This window comes from Bombina bombina, chromosome 12 (genome assembly GCF_027579735.1).
Source record: "Bombina bombina isolate aBomBom1 chromosome 12, aBomBom1.pri, whole genome shotgun sequence".
Taxonomy (NCBI): Eukaryota; Metazoa; Chordata; class Amphibia; order Anura; family Bombinatoridae; genus Bombina; species Bombina bombina.
In genome coordinates, this window is record NC_069510.1 from 128,017,468 (window position 1) to 128,036,713 (window position 19,246).

General features: G+C 41.1%; 1 protein-coding gene across 1 annotated transcript in view; it reads left to right on the forward strand.

Annotated features, from left to right (window-relative positions):
- HMCN2 (hemicentin 2) overlaps positions 1-19,246 on the forward strand; it is a 542,629-nt gene that overhangs the window by 374,262 nt on the left and 149,121 nt on the right. Inside the window, exons 53-61 of the mRNA XM_053695481.1 lie at positions 4,198-4,311; positions 4,737-4,879; positions 6,383-6,533; positions 8,060-8,275; positions 15,259-15,372; positions 16,075-16,262; positions 16,560-16,656; positions 16,866-17,027; positions 17,155-17,268. Coding sequence (XP_053551456.1) covers positions 4,198-4,311; positions 4,737-4,879; positions 6,383-6,533; positions 8,060-8,275; positions 15,259-15,372; positions 16,075-16,262; positions 16,560-16,656; positions 16,866-17,027; positions 17,155-17,268 — 1,299 coding nt within the window. The remainder of the gene's footprint in view (positions 1-4,197; positions 4,312-4,736; positions 4,880-6,382; positions 6,534-8,059; positions 8,276-15,258; positions 15,373-16,074; positions 16,263-16,559; positions 16,657-16,865; positions 17,028-17,154; positions 17,269-19,246) is intronic.

The following is a 19,246-nucleotide window of genomic DNA, read 5'->3' on the forward strand; positions in this document are numbered from 1 at the left end:
TGATTGTAACACAGTTGCAATCCCAGAAAAAATGTGTAGGTTGGATAAATATTTTGCGGTACCGACGAGTACTGACGTTTTTCCTATACCTAAGAGACTTACTGACATTGTTACTAAGGAGTGGGATAGACCCGGTGTGCCTTTCTCACCCCCTCCTATATTCAGAAAAATGTTTCCAATAGACGCCGCCACACGGGACTTATGGCAAATGGTCCCTAAGGTGGAGGGAGCAGTTTCTACTTTAGCTAAGCGTACCACTATCCCAGTGGAGGATAGCTGTGCTTTTTCAGATCCAATGGATAAAAAATTAGAGGGTTACCTTAAGAAAATGTTTGTTCAACAAGGGTTTATATTGCAACCTCTTGCATGTATTGCGCCTGTCACGGCTGCAGCAGCATTTTGGTTTGAGTCTCTGGAAGAGACACTTCAATCATCCACACTAGATGACATCACACACAAACTTAAATTCCTTAAGTTAGCTAATTCATTTATTTCAGATGCCGTAGTACATTTAACTAAACTTGCGGCTAAAAATTCAGGATTCGCCATTCAGGCACGCAGAGCTCTGTGGCTAAAATCCTGGTCAGCTGATGTTACGTCTAAATCTAAATTGCTTAATATTCCTTTCAAAGGGCAGACCTTATTCGGGCCCGGCTTGAAAGAGATTATTGATGACATTACAGGAGGTAAAGGTCATGCCCTGCCTCAGGACAAGGCCAAAGCCAAGGCTAGACAGTCCAATTTTCGTTCCTTTCGTAATTTCAAAGCAGGAGCAGCATCAACTTCCTCTGCACCAAAACAGGAAAGAGCTGTTGCTCGCTACAGACAAGGCTGGAAACCTAACCAGTCCTGGAACAGGGGCAAACAGGCCAGAAAACCTGCTGCTGCCCCTAAGACAGCATGAATTGAGGGCCCCCGATCCGGGACCGGATCAAGTGGGGGGCAGACTTTCCCTCTTCGCCCAGGCTTGGGCAAGAGATGTTCAGGATCCCTGGGCGTTAGAGATCATATCTCAGGGATACCTTCTGGACTTCAAATCCTCTCCCCCAAGAGGGAGATTTCATCTGTCAAGGTTGTCAACAAACCTAACAAAGAAGGAAGCGTTTCTACGCTGCGTACAAGATCTTTTATTAATGGGAGTGATCCATCCAGTTCCGCGGTTGGAACAAGGACAAGGGTTTTACTCAAATCTGTTTGTAGTTCCCAAAAAAGAGGGAACCTTCAGGCCAATCTTGGATTTAAAGATCCTAAACAAATTCCTAAGAGTTCCATCGTTCAAGATGGAAACTATTCGAACAATTTTGCCCATGATCCAAGAGGGTCAGTACTTGACCACAGTGGATTTAAAGGATGCTTACCTTCACATACCGATTCACAGAAGTCATTACCGGTATCTAAGGTTTGCCTTTTTAGACAGGCATTACCAGTTTGTAGCTCTTCCATTCGGACTGGCTACGGCTCCAAGAATCTTCACAAAGGTTCTGGGCACTCTTCTGGCGGTACTAAGACCGCGAGGAATTTCAGTAGCTCCGTACCTAGACGACATACTGATACAAGCTTCAAGCTTTCAAACTGCCAAATCTCATACAGAGATAGTACTGGCATTTCTAAGGTCGCATGGATGGAAAGTGAACGAAGAGAAAAGTTCTCTCTTTCCACTCACAAGAGTTCCCTTCCTGGGGACTCTGATAGATTCTGTAGAAATGAAGATTTACCTGACAGAGGACAGGTTAACAAAACTTCAAAGTGCATGCCGTGTCCTTCATTTCATTCAAGAGACCAGAAATTCTCTTCTATGGTGGCTTTATCGGCCACATCTGTCCAGGGGAATGCCATTCAGCAGGCCAGACTGGTCAATTGTAACAACAGACGCCAGCCTACTAGGTTGGGGCGCTGTCTGGAATTCTCTGAAGGCTCAGGGACTATGGAATCAGGAGGAGAGTCTTCTTCCAATAAACATTCTGGAATTGAGAGCAGTCCTCAATGCTCTTCTGGCTTGGCCCCAGTTAGCAACTCGGGGGTTCATCAGGTTCCAGTCGGACAACATCACGACTGTAGCTTATATCAACCATCAGGGAGGGACAAGAAGCTCCCTAGCAATGATGGAAGTATCGAAGATAATTCGCTGGGCAGAGTCTCACTCTTGCCACCTGTCTGCAATCCACATCCCGGGAGTGGAGAACTGGGAGGCGGATTTCTTAAGTCGTCAGACTTTTCATCCGGGGGAGTGGGAACTTCATCCAGAGGTCTTTGCCCAAATACTTCGACGTTGGGGCAAACCAGAGATAGATCTCATGGCGTCTCGACAGAACGCCAAGCTTCCGCGCTACGGGTCCAGATCCAGGGATCTGGGAGCGGTCCTGATAGATGCCTTGACAGCACCATGGACCTTCAGGATGGCTCATGTGTTTCCACCTTTCCCGATGCTTCCTCGATTGATTGCCAGAATCAAACAGGAGAAAGCATCAGTGATTCTAATAGCGCCTGCATGGCCACGCAGGACTTGGTATACAGATCTGGTGGACATGTCATTCTGTCCACCTTGGTCGTTACCTCTGAAACAGGACCTTCTGATTCAGGGTCCTTTCAAACATCAAAATCTAACTTCTCTGAAGCTGACTGCTTGGAAATTGAACGCTTGATCTTATCAAAGCGTGGTTTTTCTGAGTCAGTTATTGATACCTTAATACAGGCTAGGAAGCCTGTTACCAGAAAGATTTACCATAAAATATGGCGTAAATACCTATATTGGTGCGAATCCAAAGGTTACTCTTGGAGTAAGGTTAGGATTCCTAGGATATTGTCTTTTCTACAAGAAGGTTTAGAAAAGGGGTTATCCGCTAGTTCCTTAAAGGGACAGATCTCAGCTCTGTCCATTCTGTTACACAAGCGTCTGTCAGAAGTTCCAGACGTTCAGGCTTTTTGTCAGGCTTTGGCCAGGATTAAACCTGTGTTTAAAGCTGTGGCTCCACCATGGAGTTTAAACCTTGTTCTTAACGTTTTACAGGGTGTTCCGTTTGAACCCCTTCATTCCATTGATATAAAGTTGTTATCTTGGAAAGTTCTATTTTTAATGGCTATTTCCTCGGCTCGAAGAGTCTCTGAGTTATCAGCCTTACATTGTGATTCTCCTTATTTGATTTTTCACTCGGATAAGGTAGTTCTGCGTACTAAGCCTGGGTTCTTACCTAAGGTAGTCACTAACAGGAATATCAATCAGGAGATTGTTGTTCCATCCTTGTGCCCAAATCCTTCTTCGAGGAAGGAACGTCTTTTGCACAATCTGGATGTAGTTCGTGCCCTTAAATTTTATTTACAGGCAACTAAAGATTTTCGACAAACGTCTTCCCTGTTTGTCGTTTACTCTGGTCAGAGGAGAGGTCAAAAAGCTTCTGCTACCTCTCTCTCTTTTTGGCTTCGTAGCATAATTCGTTTAGCTTATGAGACTGCTGGACAGCAGCCTCCTGAAAGAATTACAGCTCATTCCACTAGAGCTGTGGCTTCCACTTGGGCCTTTAAGAATGAGGCCTCTGTTGAACAGATTTGCAAGGCTGCAACTTGGTCTTCGCTTCATACTTTTTCCAAATTTTACAAATTTGACACTTTTGCTTCCTCGGAGGCTATTTTTGGGAGAAAGGTTCTTCAGGCAGTGGTTCCTTCTGTATAAAGAGCCTGCCTATCCCTCCCGTCATCCGTGTACTTTTGCTTTGGTATTGGTATCCCACAAGTAATGATGACCCGTGGACTGATCACACTTAACAGAAGAAAACATAATTTATGCTTACCTGATAAATTCCTTTCTTCTGTAGTGTGATCAGTCCACGGCCCGCCCTGTTTTTTAAGGCAGGTAAATATTTTTTAAATTATACTCCAGTCACCACTACACCCTTGGCTTCTCCTTTCTCGTTGGTCCTTGGTCGAATGACTGGAGGTGACGTAGAGGGGAGGAGCTATATAGCAACTCTGCTGGGTGAATCCTCTTGCACTTCCTGTAGGGGAGCAGTTAATATCCCACAAGTAATGATGACCCGTGGACTGATCACACTACAGAAGAAAGGAATTTATCAGGTAAGCATAAATTATGTTTTTTACTTCTAAAATGTGTTTCTCTCATCAGATGTTGTTGCGTTTCAGTCTTAACCTTCTCTTATAACTACAACCCTGATATGTTCATGTCCCTTTTTGTCTGTTGTTCAGGGGGACTTGGTCTACAGATCCTTAATGTTCAGGAAGAAGACTCTGGCCAGTATACCTGCCTGGTCACCAATGAAGTTGGAGAAGCTATCAAGAATTATGAAGTCAAAGTTTTCAGTAAGTCTTCCAGATGACCATAAATTCTTGTTGCGTTTTATTATTCGATAAAAATTATGGAAAGCATACCTCTACAGAAGAAGTAGGCACTAGAGCAGTGAAAAGAGATAGCAAGCCAGCCAGAGGACCTCTTCTCTGTGATTGTCCATCTCCTTTTATTATATGGAATAAAAGCTACGTTTTAATGATCTTCTTAATTGTGCTGTTGCTCTTTTTGATGTTTAGCTATACAGGTGAACATACACAACTAAATAGTTATTCTTATCCAATCAGATCATTGATTTTAACTCAGGTATTTGTAACCCCAGAAATAAAAATGGTTGGCCATATCACTTTGTGCTCAGCATTTGTCTGACCAGAGTTTGCGTTCTGTGTGTGATTAGTTGGCATAAAGTTCCAGCTTACTTCTTCCTTTTGACCCTCAGTTCCTCCCAAGATTGCAAGAGATGACCTAAATGGAGAAATTGGCCTGAAAGAAGTTAAAACAAAAATAAACAGCAGCCTGACTTTGCAGTGTGAATCACGGGCAGTGCCCAAGCCAAGTTTGCAGTGGTATAAGGATGGGCAGGTGAGGACTTGAAGCACTCAACAGACAGAAAACACAAAACTGACACATAGTATATGTATAAGGTAGTATAGGGCCAAGAGAAGGGACAGAATAAACCATAAATAATAGACAAATTCATTTTGTATTGTTTTTGTTTGCAAACAAATGACACTTTGGGGCAGATTTATCAAGGCCCGAATGCAGCTGTTTCAGCGCGAGCCTTCAGGAACGCCGGAAACAGGAGTTAAGAAGCATCGCTGCTCCTTAACTCTTCCGCCACCTTTGAGGCGGCTAACAGCAATCAGCCCAATTGGATACGATTGAGTTGATTGACACCCCCTGCTAGCGAATGTGCAGGGTGCGGCGTTGCACAAGCATTATACAGCTTATGCTGTCAGCATTTATCGATGTGCGACGGATATTGTTAAATCAGCCCCTTTTTGTCAATCAAGGAATATTGTTGATTTTCTCTTTCATTCATTAAAAAGGTATGCAAACATTAAAAATGTTTGTGTATTTTTTATGTTTAAATATCCCTTTAACAAATAAACAAATCAATTAATTTATTTTGTTGATTAAGTAGTTAAAAGTGCAGTTCGTAACAGCGTATCATAAATTGACCCCCAGGAGTTGTTTTTATCAGACTGCGAGAAATCTATCACAAACCTGTATTTCCTATTAGTTATAAAGTCAGAATAAACCGTCTTTAAGTCATAATAACCTATCATATTGCTGACATACATTAATTGTATTTAAATATTCCCTTTACTTTTTCAGTGCCATCCTTGGCCCTGGCACCTAGGAAACAAAATCTTTTATTTCCTGAAATGTCGGGGTTAGCAGCAGGGTGCAATTTGCTCTAGAAATCATATTAAGAAACAAGAGGCATATTTAGAGCTCAGAGAACTAATTTGGTACAAAGACAAACAATGATTAAAGCTGAGTGAGAGAAGAAACAAAAAAAAGAGCAATTAAGCGTCTTTGGGTAGTAGGAGACCTAATTAGGCTTTTTTATCAACATCAAGTACGATCAGGTTGATTGACACCCCCTGCTGGCGGACCATTGGCCGCGAGTCTGCAGGGGGCGGCGTTGCACCTGCCGGTGCAATGCTGAATACGGAGAGCATATTGCTCTCCGCATTCAGCGAGGTCTTGCGGACCTGCTCCGTACTGTCAGATCAGGTCCGCCAGACTTTGTTAAATGGAGGCCTTTGTATTAACTTGTAATATAAATGTTCTATTTAATGTAAATTATTAATCTGATATCACAAACCATCAGAGAAGTGGACAGCCTGTGAAGACATAGGGTTCCCTGCAGCAGGGGGCAATTAGAATAATCAGTAGATCTCTATATAATGTAATTTATGTCAGGCCAATCACTGTGAGTTATAGTAAATTTGTCCTTCAAAGAAGAACTCTTAACTACATATGTGTTGGCAAAGCAAACACGTAACATGACAACTTTTTCTATTTCTGCTATATTGTTATTTTATTGCTTTGTCTTTCTGTTACTTTATTCCCCAGTTGTTGGAGAGCATTGGCGCTGTTCAGGTTTTAGGAGATGGAGAGGTGTTGCAGATTCATCCAGTCCGTGTCTCTGACTCTGGGCGTTATACCTGTGTAGCTACTAATGTCGCAGGCGAGGATGAAAGAGAATTTTATGTGAATGTCCAAGGTTAGTACCACCACTTACCTATGAATGTATTCATATTCCTGTTCAGTGAGCAGTGGAAACGTGATTCAAATAGACGTTTATTACTGTATGACATACCATTATGTAATGCTGCTCACAGCTTGTATGTGTGGACTATATTCATTACCAAACGCTTGTGTCTAGAAACATGAAACACAATTTATCACAGACATCTCTGTCTCTAGAAATTAATTCTGCATGCCTTTTGTTTAGAATCCTGGAAATACGATTCCTTATATGGATTGTATCATAAAGATAAGGATCAGATAGGGCCACCCTATAGAAAAAAAACAGGTCCCAAAAGAAAGTGTACAGCACCACTGGTAAATTTGATGCTCGTGGAAAAAAGGGTGACTGCAAACCCTTAGCAAATCCAACAAACAGCACCGTATACTTGTAGTCATTTATTAAAGCTTCTTTACACACAGTGGTACAAAAGTATAAAATCGATGTTTCGGGAGCTTGATTAAGGAATTGCTTGTATACTTTTGTACCACTGTGAGAAGAAGTTTTAATAAACGGCTACAAGTATATGGTGCTGTGGATTCTGTTTGTTTAGAGAAAAAGGGCACAACATTGGGTTTGCCTCCAGTAGAAGATTAATATTTGGATTTTACTTCCAGCAGATGTTCTAGAAGTTAATATTTTATTGCAGGGTTAAATAATCTCAAGTATAAGAGTGAAATTGAAAATGCAGCAGCCACCTATATATGTATAAGAGCCAGGCAAGGGGTTCTATGTATAGATGTATGTAGAATCATCTTAAAAACAGGGTCAAATTCTAGGAAACTTTGCTACCCAGCTTCCATTGCTTGTCAAGCCCTGTTTTATAGAAATGTCATAGTGCTTAAAAGGACGTTCATACAGGTAAACTGGATTAGTAAACTGTACATTGCTCATATAGGTTAAAGGGACACTGAACCCACATTTTTTCTTTTGTGATTCAGATAGAGCATGCAATTTTAGGCAACTTTCTAATTTACTCCTATTATCAATTTTTCTTCGTTCTCTTGCTATGTTTATTTGAAGAAGCTATTTTTTTGTTTCAAGACGCTGGACAGCACTTGTTTATTGGTGGGTGAATTTATCTGCCAATCAGCAAGAACAACCCAGGTTGTTCACCAAAAATGGTCCGGCATCTAAACTTACATTCTTGCTTTTCAAATAAAGATATAAAGAGAATGAAGAGAATTTGATAATTGGAGTAAATTAAAAAGTTGCTTAAAATTGCATGCTCTATTTGAATCACAAATGAAAAAATGTGGGTTCAGTGTCCCTTTAAGTATTGTAGACAGGTACCAACCTGTGTTTTACTAGACACAGACATTTTAAACAGCAGTGACACAATGCTGGATTTAGCCAAGTTTGAACTGCTGACATTTCACAGAAAATAATTATAATCCAGATCATACATCTAAAAGTGTCTCACATGATTCAATGCTGTGTTGTGGTTTATATTTTCATTATATTATTGTAATTCATCTCTCCCTTCCTCTTTTGTCTTTAAGTACCCCCTATCTTCCATAGACCAGGGGGCTCCAGTGCCGCCTTTGAATTAGCTGTCAAGGATGATGATGAAGAAGAGTTAATGGAAAAGAGGGAGGTTGTAGCGAGTAATCCAATTTCCCTGTTCTGTGACACCAATGCCATACCTCCCCCCACTCTGACTTGGTTCAAGGATGGACGGCCTATCTCACACTCTGATGCAGTGTTAGTGCTGTTAGGTAAGGCAGGAGATTAAGCCCACTGAATGTCACTTTTTTATGTGTCACTGATATATATTTATGATGTTCTCTAATAGGTACACTTTTCTATATTTGTGCAATTTAGATCAAAAAAGTATATTTTCCTACCCTGCCTAGGAAGTTTGCCAACTGGGTTGGTCAGACTTATTCTTATATTTTATAGATTTATAACCCGCACAAGAAAAATATTGACTGTGCTGTCCTTATATTAATTGGTTTGCACAGCATTATGCATATTAAATTTGCCTTTTGATTTAGGTCTGAGATCAGAATCAAATTTTAATTTCTCCTGTTAAGTGTAGTCAGTCCACGGGTCATCCATTACTTATGGGATTATAACTCCTCCCTAACAGGAAATGCAAGAGGATCACCCAAGCAGAGCTGCTATATAGCTCCTCCCCTTAACGTCATACCCTGTCATTCTCTTGCACCTAACTAATAGATAGGATGTGTGAGAGGAGTGTGGTTATTAAACTTAGTTTTTATTTCTTCAATCAAAAGTTTGTTGTTTTAAACGGCACCGGAGTGTGTTGTTTTTTCTCAGGCAGTATTAGAAGAAGAATCTACCTGAGTTTGTGTATGATCTTAGCGGACGTAACTAAGATCCATTTGCTGTTCTCGGCCATTCTGAGGAGCGAGGTAACTTCAGAACAGGGGACAGCGGGCAGGGTTCTCCTGCAAAGAGGTATGTTGCAGTATATTATTTTCTAAGGAATGGAATTGACTGAGAAAATACTGCTAATACCGATATAATGTAAGTACAGCCTTAAATGCAGTAGTAGCAACTGGTATCAGGTTGATATGTATGTATGTTGGCACTGAAGTATTTCTGGGGAATGGCACTTCACTAAGAAAATACTGTATACATATAACTTATAGCCTTTCTGCAGTGATAGCGACTAGCAACAGGCTTTTAATATCATTTCATATATTTATATTTAAAACGTTTACTGGCAGGTTAATCGTTTTTCTCTCTGAGGTACTTGGTGAAAAAATGTATGGGCATTATTTTCCACTTGGCTGTCGTTTGTTTTAAATAAAACAGTTTACTGAGCTTCCCCACTGTTGTATTATGAGTGGGAGGGGCCTATTTTGGCGCTTTTACTACGCATCAGAAATTCAGTCACAGTCTTCCTTATTCTCCCTGCATGATCCAGGACGTCTCTACAGAGCTCAGGGGTCTCCAAAACTAGTTTTGAGGGAGGTAATCACTCACAGCAGACCTGTGAGACTGTGCTTTGACTGTGATAAAAACGTATATAGTTTATTTGTTATCCGTTTTTCATATTAAGGGGTTAATAATCCATTTGCTAATGGGTGCAATCCTTTGCTAAATTAATGCATTTCATGTGAAAAATTGATTGCTATAACTAATCCGGTTCATTGTTATCTCAACTGTGACAGTTTTTTGTGTGCTTCTTAAAGGCACAGTAACGTTTTTGATATTGCTTGTAAATTCATTTGAAAAGTATTTTCCAAGCTTGCTAGTCTAATTGCTAGTTTGTTTAAACATGTCTGACACAGAGGAATCTCTTTGTGCAATATGTTCAAAGGCCAATGTGGAGCCCAATAGAAATTTATGTACTAATTGTATTGATGCTACTTTAAATAAAAGTCAATCTGTACATGTTAAGAAAAATTCACCAGACAACGAGGGGGAAGTTATGCCGACTAACTTGCCTCACGTGTCAGTACCTGCATCTCCCGCTCAGGAGGTGCGTGATATTGTAACGCCAAGTACATCAGGGCGGCCATTACAAATCACTTTGCAAGACATGGCTAATGTTATGACTGAAGTTCTATCTAAATTGCCAGAACTTAGGGGTAAACGAGACCACTCTGGGATGAGAACAGAGTGCGCTGATAATGCTAGGGCCATGTCTGATACTGCGTCACAATTTGCAGAGCATGAAGACGGAGAGCTTCATTCTGTGGGTGACGGATCTGATCCACATAAAATGGATTCAGATATTTCAAATTTTAAATTTAAGCTTGAGAACCTCCGTGTGTTACTAGGGGAGGTGTTAGCGGCTCTGAATGATTGTAACACGGTTGCAATCCCAGAGAAAATATGTAGGTTGGATAAATATTTTGCGGTACCAACGTGTACTGACGTTTTTCCTATACCTAAGAGACTTACAGAAATTGTTAACAAGGAGTGGGATAGACCCGGTGTGCCTTTCTCACCCCCTCCTATATTCAGAAAAATGTTTCCAATAGACGCCACCACACGGGACTTATGGCAGACGGTCCCTAAGGTGGAGGGAGCAGTTTCTACTTTAGCTAAGCGTACCACTATCCCGGTGGAGGATAGCTGTGCCTTTTCAGATCCAATGGATAAAAAGTTAGAGGGTTACCTTAAGAAAATGTTTGTTCAACAAGGTTTTATATTGCAACCCCTTGCATGCATTGCGCCTGTCACGGCTGCGGCGGCATTCTGGTTTGAGTCTCTGGAAGAGACCATTAGCTCAGCTACGCTGGATGAGATTACAGACAAGCTTAGAGTCCTTAAGCTAGCTAATTCTTTTATTTCAGATGCTGTAGTACATTTAACTAAACTTACGGCTAAGAATTCCGGATTCGCCATTCAGGCGCGCAGAGCGCTGTGGCTAAAATCCTGGTCAGCCGATGCGACTTCTAAATCTAAATTGCTTAACATACCTTTCAAAGGGCAGACATTATTCGGGCCCGGTTTGAAAGAAATTATCGCTGACATTACTGGAGGTAAGGGCCATGCCCTGCCTCAAGACAGAGCCAAACCAAGGGCTAGACAGTCTAATTTTCGTGCCTTTCGTAACTTCAAGGCAGGAGCAGCATCAACTTCCTCCGCTCCAAAACAGGAAGGAACTGTTGCTCGCTACAGACAGGGCTGGAAACCTAACCAGACCTGGAACAAGGGCAAGCAGGCCAGAAAACCTGCTGCTGCCCCTAAGACAGCATGAAGTGAGGGCCCCCAATCCGGAAACGGATCTAGTAGGGGGCAGACTTTCTCTCTTCGCCCAGGCTTGGGCAAGAGATGTCCAGGATCCCTGGGCGTTAGAGATCATATCTCAGGGATATCTACTGGACTTCAAAGCTTCTCCTCCAAAAGGGAGATTTCATCTTTCAAGGTTGTCAACAAACCAGATAAAGAAAGAGGCGTTTCTACGCTGTGTACAAGATCTTTTACTAATGGGAGTGATCCATCCGGTTCCGCGGTCGGAACACGGACAAGGGTTTTACTCAAATCTGTTTGTGGTTCCCAAGAAAGAGGGAACCTTCAGACCAATCTTGGATTTAAAGATCCTAAACAAATTCCTAAGAGTTCCATCGTTCAAAATGGAAACTATTCGGACAATCTTACCCATGATCCAAAAGGGTCAGTACATGACCACAGTGGATTTAAAGGATGCCTACCTTCACATACCGATTCACAAAGATCATTACCGGTACCTAAGGTTTGCCTTCCTAGACAGGCATTACCAGTTTGTAGCTCTTCCCTTCGGGTTAGCTACTGCTCCAAGAATCTTTACAAAGGTTCTGGGTTCTCTTCTGGCGGTACTAAGACCGCGAGGAATATCGGTAGCTCCGTACCTAGACGACATTCTGATACAAGCGTCAAGTTTCCAAACTGCCAAGTCTCATACAGAGTTAGTACTGGCATTTCTAAGGTCACATGGGTGGAAAGTGAACGAAGAAAAGAGTTCTCTATTGCCACTCACAAGAGTTCCCTTCTTAGGGACTCTTATAGATTCTGTAGAAATGAAGATTTACCTGACAGAGGACAGGTTAACAAAACTTCTAAATGCTTGCCGTGTCCTTCATTCCATTCCACACCCGTCAGTGGCTCAATGCATGGAGGTAATCGGCTTAATGGTAGCGGCAATGGACATAGTACCCTTTGCACGCCTGCATCTCAGACCACTGCAATTGTGCATGCTAAGTCAGTGGAATGGGGATTACTCAGATTTGTCCCCTATGCTGAATCTGGATCAAGAGACCAGAAATTCTCTTCTATGGTGGCTCTCTCGGCCACATCTATCCAAGGGGATGCCCTTCAGCAGGCCAGATTGGACGATTGTAACAACAGACGCCAGCCTGATAGGTTGGGGCGCTGTTTGGAATTCCCTGAAGACTCAGGGATCATGGACTCAGGAGGAGAGTCTCCTTCCCATAAATATTCTGGAATTAAGAGCAGTTTTCAATGCCCTTCTGGCTTGGCCTCAGTTAGCAACTCTGAGGTTCATCAGGTTTCAGTCGGACAACATCACGACTGTGGCTTACATCAACCATCAAGGAGGGACAAGGAGTTCCCTAGCGATGATGGAAGTCTCAAAGATAATTCACTGGGCAGAGTCTCACTCTTGCCACCTATCAGCGATCCACATCCCAGGCGTGGAGAACTGGGAAGCAGATTATCTCAGTCGCCAGACCTTTCATCCGGGGGAGTGGGAACTTCATCCGGAGGTCTTTGCCCAAATACTTCGGCGTTGGGGCAAACCAGATCTGGATCTCATGGCGTCTCGCCAGAACGCCAAACTTCCTTGTTACAGATCCAGAGACCCGGGAGCAGTTCTGATAGATGCTCTGACAGCACCTTGGGCCTTCAACATGGCTTATGTGTTTCCACCCTTCCCGATGCTTCCTCGATTGATTGCCAGGATCAAACAGGAGAGAGCATCAGTGATTCTAATAGCACCTGCGTGGCCACGCAGGACCTGGTATGCAGACCTAGTGGACATGTCGTCCTGTCCACCATGGTCTCTACCTCTGAGACAGGACCTTCTGGTGCAGGGTCCTTTCAAACATCCAAATCTAATTTCTCTGAGGCTGACTGCATGGAGATTGAACGCTTGATTCTATCAAAGCGTGGATTCTCGGAGTCAGTGATTGATACCTTAATACAGGCTAGGAAGCCTGTTACCAGGAAAATTTACCATAAAATATGGCGCAAATACTTGCATTGGTGCGAATCCAAGAGTTACTCATGGAGTAAGGTTAGGATTCCTAGGATATTGTCTTTTCTACAAGAAGGTTTAGAAAAGGGTTTATCCGCTAGTTCGTTAAAGGGACAGATCTCAGCTTTGTCCATCCTTTTACACAAACGTCTGTCAGAAGTTCCAGACGTTCAGGCTTTTTGTCAGGCTTTGGCCAGGATTAAGCCTGTGTTTAAAACTGTTGCTCCGCCATGGAGCTTAAACTTAGTTCTTAACGTTTTACAGGGTGTTCCGTTTGAACCCCTTCATTCCATTGATATCAAGATTTTATCTTGGAAAGTTCTGTTTTTAATGGCTATTTCCTCGGCTCGAAGAGTCTCGGAGTTATCGGCTTTACATTGTGATTCTCCTTATCTGATTTTCCATTCAGACAAAGTAGTTCTGCGTACTAAACCTGGGTTCTTACCTAAGGTAGTCACTAACAGGAATATCAATCAAGAGATTGTTGTTCCATCATTGTGCCCTAATCCTTCCTCAAAGAAGGAACGACTTCTGCACAATCTGGACGTTGTCCGTGCCCTGAAATTTTATTTGCAGGCAACTAAAGATTTTCGACAAACTTCTTCCCTGTTTGTCGTTTATTCTGGACAGAGGAGAGGTCAAAAGGCTTCGGCTACCTCTCTCTCTTTCTGGCTTCGTAGCATAATACGTTTAGCCTATGAGACTGCTGGACAGCAGCCTCCTGAAAGAATTACAGCTCATTCTACCAGAGCTGTGGCTTCCACTTGGGCCTTTAAAAATGAGGCCTCTGTTGAACAGATTTGCAAGGCTGCGACTTGGTCTTCACTTCACACTTTTTCCAAATTTTACAAATTTGACACTTTTGCTTCTTCGGAGGCTGTTTTTGGGAGAAAGGTTCTTCAGGCGGTGGTTCCTTCCGTGTAAAGATCCTGCCTGTCCCTCCCGTCATCCGTGTACTTTTAGCTTTGGTATTGGTATCCCATAAGTAATGGATGACCCGTGGACTGACTACACTTAACAGGAGAAAACATAATTTATGCTTACCTGATAAATTCCTTTCTCCTGTAGTGTAGTCAGTCCACGGCCCGCCCTGTTTTTTATGGCAGGTCTAAATTTTAATTAAACTCCAGTCACCACTGCACCCTATAGTTTCTCCTTTCTCGTTTGGTTTTCGGTCAAATGACTGGATATGACATGTGAGGGGAGGAGCTATATAGCAGCTCTGCTTGGGTGATCCTCTTGCACTTCCTGTTAGGGAGGAGATATAATCCCATAAGTAATGGATGACCCGTGGACTGACTACACTACAGGAGAAAGGAATTTATCAGGTAAGCATAAATTTTGTTATTTTGTGTTGTGTTCCTTCCTGCAGCAGCAAAGATGAGATCTCACATTCTGTTTTTCTGTGCTCAGCACTAGCCCAGCTTTTGGTTAAGCACTATTAAAGGGATATGAAACCCAAAATAGTTCCTTTGTGATTCAGACAATGCATACAATTTTTAAAAAAATGTCCAATTTATTTTCGCTATTAAATTTGCTTCGTTTCCATAATATTTTTGTTGAAGAGATACCTAAGTAGGTGTCGAGAGCACTATGTGGCAGGAAATAGTGCTTCCATCTAGGGCTCCTGCAAATGTATAGCATTCTTGCAAAGCTGCTGCCATATAGGGCTGCAGAAATGGGCTAGCTTCTAAGCTTATGTCCCTGATTTTCAATCAAAGAAAGAAAATTTGATAATAGGAGTAAATTAGAAAGTTGTTTAAAATTGCATGCTCTATCTGAATCATGAAAAAAAACATTTGCGGTTTCATATCCCCTTAAGTTTAGTTTTAGGCAGCTTTGTACTGATGACATTGTTCCATGAGTAGTTTAATAGCACAAGTCCAGTAAGCCAGAAGAAACAATCTGACAGGTAGCTGTCTCTCATAGAACTACCGCAGCATATAGCTCCTAGTGCAGCAAAATAAGTACATCTTTGTACTCAGCTCTCTAATTTAGCCCTTACTCCTCATCCTCTCCTGCTAGATGGGCGTATCTTGCAGATACCGATGGCCAGGGCTGAGCATGCTGGGAAATACACCTGTGAAGCCACCAATGAGGCTGGAGAGGACAGACTGCACTATGAGTTGCTCGTATTAAGTAAGTATTGGGTCTAAAAAAGCTTTGTAAACAGAAAAGATCACTATATGAACAAACGTGTATCATGTTTTAATTTCATTTTTGAGAGAGGCTAAACTAAACACAGGTTCAGAGCTGGTTTTGTCAGAGGTGTTACATGCACGCTCTGGTCTTAGAACAGTTTACTTAGCAAGTCTGCAATATATTTGTTGCTAATACAACTGCTGCTTAGTGTTTTTGTAACTCTGTGACTAGCACAGAAGTTTGCAGTAGGTGCCAGTATAGGAGAATTCTAAGCTACCAAATGGTGGTACCAAGTCACTTGTTTGTCAAGCACATGGTGCAATAAAGAAGATTCCTTTTATTCCAACATCTGCGTTTTGTGCCAATCTCTGAGTTTAAAAAGAACTCTAAGTAGCTTTTTTAATGGTTTGTGCATTGCAAACATGTTTAGAAAATTATCATATGTTTCTGCTGAAAAAACAGCAATATTTGGAAAAAAAATAAAATGCCAAGATGCACCATTCAAAATAGACAAATACCATTTCTGGAAGTCAAGGGCTTTGAAATAGAATAGCCCAGAAATGATGTGAGAAACTGTTCAAATAGATTAGAATAATGTCAGATTTGAAAACCCATGGCTCATCTTACAGGTTGAAATACGATAATGATAGTGATAGTCTGGGTTTAGTAATACAATGCTTTTGTATGTATCTTTCACAGCTCCCCCAGTTATGGTAGGAGAGCTGGATGGTTTGATTCAAGATGTGTCTGTGGTAATTAACCAGACAGCTGAGCTTAATTGTGAGGCTTCTGGGATTCCCCCGCCAGCGATCACATGGTTGCGAAACGGTTTGTCTATGAGTACCGGTGACCGATATCAAATTACGGAGGATGGCAGAAGACTTCAGGTGCGTCAGAAAGCTTTCAGTGCCAAAAAGTAGTTAGGTGCTGTGCCCAACATCTCAGCTCATGACATCTACAATGCCACAGTTATTTATATCTCATCAATAAATATTTAATCCCTGGCTGCTGTAGAGAGATACTTTTCAGTGCATTCCGACACTCGCAGGCACTGCAAGTGTTAAATAAAAACCCAAAGCAAATTATTTGACCGAATTTGTTGATTAAACATTTGTTGAGATCTAAAATTGTATAGCGACTAATATAACATTAGCTGACTTCATTTATTTGTTTTCAACAAACAGATCCTAACTGTGCAAATCTCTGATATAGACAGCTATGTCTGTGTGGCAGAGAATCCAGCTGGCTTCGCTGAGAGACTTTTCACACTGATGGTTCATGGTAAGAAAATATAGCATTTTTTTAGCTGTAATTATGTGATATCCTCATTGAGATTTCTGTTACCTCTGGTTGGTTTTGCATTTCAGATGTGTAGTAGCAGCACCAGCAAATTTGTGTAACATATTTAATTGAAACAAAATTAATTCTTACAAGTTCGTAAATAAATAAATGCATTCATTTTTATTTTATTTTTTAATGTTAAACATTAGTTCCTCCGATAATTGCTGGCCCGAACCCTGAGAACGTCAGTACTGTTCTGCACAGTTCAGTCTCCCTGTTATGTGATGTCCAGTCTCATCCCACACCTGAAATAACTTGGTACAGAGATGGGCAGGTTCTGCAGCCCAGTAACGGACTCCTTATTATGCCGGGTATGTGAGTTTGTAATACTAAAAATGGATATATATTCTTATGTTATCACTTGGTCCATTTATGCACTATCTATGAATTTTAGATACTGATGAGGTAAGGAATTCTGTTTTTGTTGATGTTTTGCAGGTGGGCAGGTTCTTCAGATTGCACGTGCCCAGCTCTCTCACCAAGGAAGTTATATGTGCAAGGCACAGAACCCAGCTGGCTCCAATGAGAAGCGTGTACATCTAGCGGTTTATGGTAAGGCAAAGATGTGTGCTATGCTCTTGTCTACGATCTCGATGATGTAATTTTTGACCAGACGTAGAATGAAAATGAATCACTGTGACATTGTTGGAAAATAGAGATAATGCAATTATATCAAGTGCTTGAATAAATATAGTGGTTGGAAAAAGCTGGGAAGATGCTGGCCAGAGCTCTCAAGAAACGAGATAATAAACTTTATATTCACTCCATAAGCAGACCGGATTCCTCAACAGTCGAAGACACTGTGGCAATTGCGTAGGAATTTAGACAATATTGCCACAGGCTCTATAACTTATTCCCAGACAGATCTGATTTAACCGTTATAGCCAGAATTGATGCGTATATAAAACAAATGCTTGCAGTCCTATCACTAAAGAAGACATTTCTATAGCAATTCCTGATTTGATAACCAGGAAATCGCCAGCATCTGATGGCTTTTCCAGTAGATATTTTAAAACATTTGAAACGCAACTAATTCCATTTCTCTACTCCCTTTTTAATCATTTTGGTGAAGATAAACATCCTCCTGATACAATTTTCCAGGCCCATATATCAGTCATTCCAAAGCCAGGAAAACTCCCAGATTGTCCCACAAATTTCAGGCTCATATTTCTTTTGAATGTTAACCTTAAAGGGACATGAAACCCAATTTTTTTCTTTCATGATTCAGATAGAGAACACAATTTTAAACAACTTTCCAATTTACTTCTTTTATTTAATGTGCTTCCTTCTCTTGTTATCCTTTGCTGAAAGCTTTATCTAGGAAAGATCAGGAGCAGCAGATAATCTAGGTTCTAGCTGTTGATTGGTGGCTGCATATATATATCTATTGTGATTGGCTCACCCATGAGTTCAGTAAGAAACCATTAGTGTATTGCTGCTACTTTAACAAATTATACCAAGAGAATGAAACAAATTAGATAACAGAAGTACATTAGAAAGTTGTTTAAAATTGTATTCTCTATCTGAATCATGAAAGAAAAAAATTGTGTTTCATGTCCCTTTAAAGTGAAAGTCAATCCTAGCATTTGTGAAACGCTAGGATTGACCATTGAAACAAATAAAGGGGACTTTTATTCATGAAGTATAAAATACTTCATGCAGAAAGTTCCTTTATTTGTTTCAAGCGTTCGCCCTTCTGGGCTGCCAAGGCGGCCCACGGCAGAACGCAGTTTTGCTTGAGAGGTAACGTTTTTACCTCTTTAGCCAATTGCCGTACGGGAAATCCGGATTGGCGCCGGATTTCCCGCACGCTATTTGCTAAGAGGTGAAAACAGCGTTCTGCCATGGCTGCCTGAGCAGCTCAGAACGGCGAAAGCTTAAAACCAATAAAGGAACTTTCTGCATGAAGTATTTTATACTTAATGAATGAAAGTCCCCTTTATTTGTTTCAATGGTCAATCCTAGCATTTCACAAACTCTTGGATTGACTTTCACTTTAAACTATTTACAAAGATTTTGACTAGTAGAATGAACAAAAATCCTAATGTGGGCCACAGAGAGAGTGCGACAGTACAATTAAGTTATTAAGTCTCATGGACTGTTATAAGATTGCTCAACCCCCCTAATATTTCTATCAACAGACACTGAGAAACGGTTTGATAGATAAGACTGGACCTTCGTAGAAGAATCACTATTAGCCTTCGGCATTTCAGTGCTTTTTCTTCATCTGCTTCAGTCTCTTTATTCTAGCCCCACTGCTCAGATCTATTTTTAATTTTTTTTATTTTAAATTTTGAGGGTTAAAAATTTACAGAAAATCCAGTTTGCTCATGTAAACATACAAAATACAAAAGTCAAGGAGCTAAAAGAGAAAAAATATGTACACCTTCTTACTCATGACTGTTTCAATAAACGTAAACATCACTTATTATAACAAACTAAAAGTGAATAAAATAAAAATATTTGAGGGGCAAATTATCAAATTATCAAAAAAAATTATCATGATATTCTAAGCGGAGGGGTTTTGGAT